Source organism: Cynara cardunculus, assembly GCF_001531365.2.
Source record: "Cynara cardunculus var. scolymus isolate 2C chromosome LG 1, CcrdV1, whole genome shotgun sequence".
Taxonomy (NCBI): Eukaryota; Viridiplantae; Streptophyta; class Magnoliopsida; order Asterales; family Asteraceae; genus Cynara; species Cynara cardunculus.
This window is the reverse complement of record NC_037528.1, coordinates 48,320,692-48,328,191: the sequence shown is the minus strand read 5'-3', so window position 1 is coordinate 48,328,191 and position 7,500 is coordinate 48,320,692. Positions and strand designations below refer to the sequence as shown.

Genomic DNA, 7,500 nt, shown 5'->3' with positions numbered 1-7,500 from the left:
AAAATCGAGATGTGTCTCGCTGCATTGCACGAGTACTCTTCTAGTATGCATGTGTGTGTGTGTATATATATATATATATATTAATTGTATTAAAACATGAGAGAAGAAGTGATGAAGTTACATAAACAGATTTTTATCGATACCAGATGGTCAAGAAAGATTACCGTATTATTAATTGTCGAGCTTTAGGTTACATAATCTTTCTTTTTTCTTTATTATCATTTATAATCAAAATTAAATATTTTTTAAAATATTTTGAAACCAAACAAATCATGTTTAGATTGTATATATTTAGTCGAACTTATCACCTGTTTCCAAGAATTGAATGGTACTGAAGTATCGTTTTTTCTTCTTCATTGGTGAAGTTTCCTCGTATTATGTTCGGGTTCAAATAATTCATCCATCTTAACCTGCAACTTTTTCCGGTTCTCGAAAGACCTAAAAAAGAATAACAAAAACACAATTAGAACAAACATGATACCGTTTTTTTTTATTAACCTGGATATCCAACCCGCTATGCGAGCTGACCAATCCCAGGACGACCACCTGCTTTGCAGATAGCCCGGAGTCACCGTATTTGAACCTCCGTGGCCACAAGGAGATTTTTATTTCTCCATGGATTTGAACCTGGGACCTCCTGGTACTTTTGATCTTTGGAGCCAAACTCAAACCAATGTGGGTTTTCAAGATTAGATTAATTGCATCGAGATATATCGTTACAGTATTTGAGCGACTGGATATAATTAACTTACCAGCATACAAAGACATCTTACACCAGTTAGAGATACCATATTTACGTATATAATTCACCAACTTCCGATCTTCTTCTGTACTCCAAAAACCTTTTCTCAAACCTGACTGCGAATCACAACTTGGATCTCTCATGACTGATTTACGTCAACAAACAGACGATAAAAAATTATCTGAAAAAACAATTTGTTGATATCAAGAATATTAAAATTCTTAAATCTCTTTGCAAGGATTTTCTAGGAACTAGAAATTGGTCTCATTTATATACTTTTTTGGTTGGCCAATGGAAGCTTCCTACAACAAGGGTTCTTATTTCCTATTGGAATCTTTTCTTGACTTATTTCTATAGAAGTTATAATATGTTTGAAATAATTTATTAGAGACTGTTTATTAAACGTTTATCTGGTTAAGAGCTTATAAAGTCACATTACTTTACCGCAAGAATCTTATCCGGTAAGTGAAGACAACTCTTACCATAGTAAGAGCTTATAGGGTAAATTATTGCATATGATGCCATTTTGGTGGACTAAAATCTCCTGGTAAAGAAGTAATAGTGTTAAATTTTACCGGTAAGCACTTATCGAGTAAGTTTTTGGTAAACAGTCCCTTAATTTAAGTTATAATCATATTAATGATAAAAAAAAAAAAAAAAAAAAAAAAAAAAAAAACTTTTATTTTGATAAGTCTTTATTTTAAAAAATAGGATAAGGTATATAATCTTTTAAAGTTAAGGGTTGGATCCCGATGAGAATGAAAATTATGATAAGAATGGTAAAAATACATCTTCACCCTTGGATTAATTTCAATTGAACAGAACCACTAGATCAACAATAATGAGATACTAGATCAATTCTCTTCTAAAGTGCAATTCATGGGTTGGTTTGTGATTAAAAGTGATCAGGGGTATAACTCTCTTCGTAAGGTGAGAAACGTACGGTTTGACAAACCGTAGGTATTGGGTTGGGTTCAAATAATAGCAACCCAATATCTACGGTTTGATAATTTTACAACTTGATTAGACATCAGGTTGTTTCAGGTTGAGTTATTTCGCGTTGGGTTGATCGGGTTGGTCGGATTTTTGAGCACCCCTAATACTTATGTTAGTAATTATTGTGGACCCATTAAACGACAAAAAAATCAACGTTTTTGTCTCAGGTCCATAACCATTGATCCACAACTATTATGGATCCGACCCAAAACTCATTTTCCTATGAAGGTGGATACTAACGGATATGGTATCACGGATTCAAGAAAAATGGATTTTGGGCCGGACCTGTAATAATTAGAGATCTGTGCCAAAAACTCTAAAATTTTGTCGTTTACAAAATCTGGATATTACGGTCCTAGTAAATTTCTGATAAATTGTAACGAAAAATAGTCAAGAAGTCAATTTAGTTGTAGAATATTATTATTTACATTAATTTCCTTAAATTTAAATCTTGAAAATATTGACGTAATGTAGATTGGCAGTTGGTGGTTCGGGTTTAGTCAACTGTCACAACATAATCGCACGTGACCTTTGACTTTAGTCAGAATGGCAAATTTGTAATATTTTCGGACCATAGTGGTCCTAAAAGATTAGGGTCGTAGAGCATCGGAAGTTGTGCCGATCCTTCGCGAATTGTCCGTCAAGATTATAGGATTTGGTTGATGTAGTTAAACGAACGAAAATGAATAACGATTTTGTTTTTGTTCGTTTATTTCATACATTACAACAAACTTGAGTTTATATGACACTTTCAATCTCTAAGTGTTCCAATAGATTTCTTTGTAGGACTTAATTTATATGACCAAAATATAARGTGTCATATCTAAAGGTGTTGTAATAAGTTTCTATGACGCTTTTGGACGTCTTAACAAGTTTTTTATGACATTTTTAAAATAAAGTGTCGCATTAGCAACTTTATATGACACTTTTGAGAAACTGTCATATAAAATCATTTTTGTATAGGACACTTATTTTTATAAGATAATTTTTCAGATATTGTCGTATAAAGTTGCTAATTGGACGTTTTAGATTAAAAATGTTCTAGAAAACTTATTACGACGTCAAAAATGTCATATAAACTTATTACAACGCCTTTAGATATGACATTTTATTTTTTTGGTCTTATAAATTAAGTCATATAAAGAGGTCTATTAGAACGCTTAAAAATTGAGAGTGTCCTATAAACCCGATTTTGTTGTAGTGATAAATGTTCGTTTACATATAAATATATTTATATATTATGAGATTAATGTGTAAAATCAATTAATAAATTAAGTTTTTTAAATTTCTTTCTTTATTCCTCCCAAATTTACTCGGTTTTATATTTTGTTAGAAGAACGAAACAACGAGTAATGGTGATTGTTTTTTGCTCGTTTATGTTCGACCATTTTTGTTCGTTTAACATGTTAATGAACGAACACAAACAAATACATTTTCTTAAGAAATGAATATATTTAAAAAATTTAATATTTATATAATTCAAATAAATAAAAAACGTTAATTATCTGTTTTTTGGAACCATTTTGTTTTCAAATATAATCCCTTATGAAACAGATTATAAATTAAGTCGGGGAATCTCTGCCCCGTTACCTTATAAGTTGATACGGGCAGAACTTCCGTCACTATTTAAAATTTACTAGAAGAGTACTCGCGCAATGCAACGAGATACATCTTGATTTTAATATTTCATTATTTATCTCAGTCGATGTTATAATATGGTCTTATGTGATTTTGAAAAACGATTATGTTTTTACTTTTAATAAAATATAAATTTGAAGTTATCATAAAATTTTGACAAAAATATATCGATATTAGAATCAAATTAACTATTTAAAATTCCTTAATTTTTGTGTAATTTTTAATTCAATTTTTTTATTATAATTTAATTTAGGTTCAATAACGAAGTATTTGGTTTAATAATATAATTTTCTTATAAAGATAATAATTAATTATTTTGTTAGAACTCGATAATTATCCTAATTTTATTTTATATTTTTTATATTTTAAAATGAGGTGTTTATCCTCTATTTGATTATGTTTATCCGCAGTTAGTTACACGAATTCAAACATGGAGCTTTAATAAGTTGTACTTGTGCATAATTTACTTGTAATCTGAAATTTTAAGTAATATACATCAATATACAATACTATAGATATGACAGTAGAATGGAGACAAACAGAACACCTAAAAGATCTCAACACCACTTGCTTGTTATTGATTGATAGGGAAATGTGAAAACGAAATTGAAGAATAGTTGCATTCACATTCTAACATCTCTTTCCAAAATGGGAAAGTTTTGTAGGTTAGACGTATTCTCGTCACAACAACAATCCTGTTGTAAACGAATTTAGGTTCTAAGTTAATTGTAAGGACAAAAAAATATTACAAATCAAGTAAGCCATATATAAGGGTGCTTATGAGTTGAGTTGATCGGGTTGAAGATATTTGAACAACTCAACCTAATGCTTGCGGTTTGAAACATCTTAACCCAACCCAAACGAAAGTGCAACCCAACCCAACCCAAACCATACGGGTTGGTCGGGTTGATACTTTTGGTACATTAAAATATTCTTCTAACTTTGAATATGTTATTTCTCTACTCATAATTTCTTTTTCATCATCAACCATTTGATACAATTATTCCATACTTCATACGTATATTACATTTAGTTAATTTTCTCAATTTACGTATATATGTTTACAGTTATTGAACATATATACGAATAAGTTATATAGAGATGTAAATAGATTGAAAAGATGTGTAAATGAATAGCGTACGTGATAGTGTACTTGTCTAGTTATATATATTAATAGAAATTCAACAATCATTTTAAATCCAAGAAATAAATGGATATCGGGTTGGGTTGAGTTCAAATAATAGTAACCCAATATCAACTCAATACCTACGGTTTTGAAAATTTTACAACTCGATTAAACATTGGGTTGAATTATTTCGTGTTGGATTGAGTTGATCGGGTTGGTCGCATTTTTGAGCACCCCTAGCCATATAGACCAAAATTGTTGGTTACTTTTTAAGCCAATAAGAGAATTTAACGTGTTTTCACCATGATAATTTACGTTGAATTAATCTTGATTTCGTTTGAAATTAAAAGAAACAAGAATTAAGGTATTGTTTGCTCGAGATAACTGGATGGTAATGAAGTATCGATTTGTCTTCTTGATTGGTGCACGAAGTTTCCCAGTTTTACATTTGAAAACATTTTGTTGAGCGATAACTGTAGTTTTTTTTTCTTCATATATTGAATTTCATACGTTTTTTAAGCAAAAGAAGTGGAGTTTTCGGACGTGGGTTTTAGTGAAAGTGTCGCGATAACCAACATGCTTTACTAAGAATGGCATTTTATGTCGTGTTTTCAGACAACGACGGTTTTAAAGATTTTTATACTGGAATTGTAATTTGATGTCTCAAATTTTTCTGTTATGTTACTAATAGTTAAAATACATATTATTTGTGTTCTATCTCGTAAATAAATTGATGATATGGTTCCACATGATTGATGGATAGAAATGAAAACGACACGAAATTTGGGATAACAAATTTCTATTTTAACAGAGATGGGCTCAAAAAAGAATACGACTATATAGGTAGCGTTTGATACACATATATGATTTATGAAGAATTTAGTTAAATTTTTTTCTTTCCTTCAATGGACAGGTTATTGGAGAAAAAGTGTGATGTTTCTTAAGCTTAATTAGTTGGTGGTTACTAGAAGGGTATTTGGACAATACAGCAAGATACATCTTGATTTTAATATTATTTTATTTTTGTCTCGGTTGATGTTATAATACAATTTTATGTGGTTTTGAGAAAACGATAACGTTTTTATTTTTGAGTAAAATATAAATATGAAGATATCATAAAAAAATTAGAAAAAAAAATATTGATATTAGTATCAAACTAACTATTTAAAATTTCTCGTTTTTTTGTGTATTTATTTAATTCATTTTGTATTTTTGATTTAATAATATAATTTTTCATAAAGTTAATGATTAAATATTTTTTTAGAAGTCAATGATTATCATAATTATATTTTAGATCTTTATATTTAAAATGAGATATTTATCATCTATTTGATTATGTTTATCTGCAATTAGTTACATGAATTCAAAAACATGAAGTTTTAATAAGTTGTACGTATGTACAATTACTTGTAATCTTTAAGTTTTAAATAATATGTATCAATAAATAGTACTTTATGCATAAAAAATGGTTTTTAATATTTTTTATCAAATGTTTTATAATATAGTATAGATAATGATAGCTAGATTGATCACTTAGGTGGAAAGATTCCATTTATCATGTAACTAAACCTTAAAAGGATTACTTTTCTTGAAATGGATTACTATATTATTATTAGGTCTTATCTATTCGTTTATTTTTATTTTTTTATTAACCTGGATATCCAACCAGTTATGCGAGCCGACTAATCCCAGAGCAACCATCTGTTTTGCAGATAACTCAGAGTCACCGCAATTGAACCTTCATGGCCACAAAGATATTTTTATTCCTACTTGGATTTAAACATGGGACCTCCAGGTACTTTTGACCTTTAGAGCCAAGCTCAAACCAATTAGGCACGACCCTTGTGGGTTTTTTTAATTCTTTTCAGATAGACTTATTCGTCTTTTGTTTCTTTTGAATATTTACTCTTTCGTTAAGCTTTCGATGGTTTTGGATTTCAATCTTACGTCACTCATTCCCTGTGGTTACCATAAAAATACGGTCATTTTTTTCCATTAGTTATATATGTGAACTAGAGAACGATTAATTATGTCAGGGATATTCCAAACTTATAAAAAATCACGTTGTCTCAAAAATAGGACCCATAGAGGCTCTCAAGCTTAAGGTTTATTGCATAATTCATGTCATTCATTGCATTCAGTGTTTTAAAGACTGCCATCGATCCTCTTACAACATAATGTGGCACTGTTGTTTTGATTGAAAGGCTGCTTTCTGATCACCCAGTTGTTTATTATCAGACCGATATCTTTTATGCACGAATACCACAATAGTTGACATAATAAAAAGAAAGTTTATAATCCTTGGGTATCGCACGTGTGTGTATAGCTTAAACGAGTATACTCAATGGATGGAGAACTTGAACACAACAAAATGGGAAAATTACTACAACTTAACATTTGTCCACAAAAAAAGAGCCATCTGAACTCAATCGTATCAAACATGCATGATATAGATCTAATTGATTAGGGTAGAAAAGTTTCCATAAAAAAATAGCTCGATCAAAAGGTTTTAACGAGCCATTAAACGAAAACCCTCAACTGAGAATATCTAACTAGCCAAGAAACCCCAATTCATAATCAGAAACTTAAGACTATTATAATGGAAAACCAGTTCCGACAACTTAGGGTGCGTTTGGTTTGAGGGATTTGGAGGGATTTGGAGGGATTTGGATTTGAAATCCATTCCATCCCTTGTTTGGTTTGCTAAATGGGCTGGATTTGGAATCCCGTCTACTTTTTAAAATCCCGTAAACAATGGATTTTGAAATCCATAGTAAATGGGCTGGATTTTGAAATCCAATCCGGGCTCCTCTTCTCCACGCTGCTACGAACTTCTCGTCACAAACCTTCCATTCTGTCGCCCGTCTCCACCATCTCCCCAGCTCTCGTCGCTCTCCCCGCTGCTCTCGCCGGTCTCGTCCAACTCCCCACAGCTCTCGTCGCTTTCACCGCTGCTTGAACCGGTGCTCATCGAATCGCCTCACCGTCGCTTTCACCG

The 7,500-nt window shown here is 30.9% G+C and overlaps 1 protein-coding gene across 1 annotated transcript in view; it reads right to left on the bottom strand.

Moving 5' to 3' along the window:
* Positions 1 to 885, bottom strand: part of LOC112506936 (transcription factor MYB13-like) — a 2,286-nt gene extending 1,401 nt beyond the window's left edge. Inside the window, exons 1-2 of the mRNA XM_025111276.1 lie at positions 753 to 885; positions 309 to 438 (exon numbers count right to left, since the gene is read on the bottom strand). Of these exons, the coding sequence (XP_024967044.1) occupies positions 309 to 438; positions 753 to 885 (263 nt within the window). The remainder of the gene's footprint in view (positions 1 to 308; positions 439 to 752) is intronic.
* Positions 886 to 7,500: the final 6,615 nt, after the last annotated feature.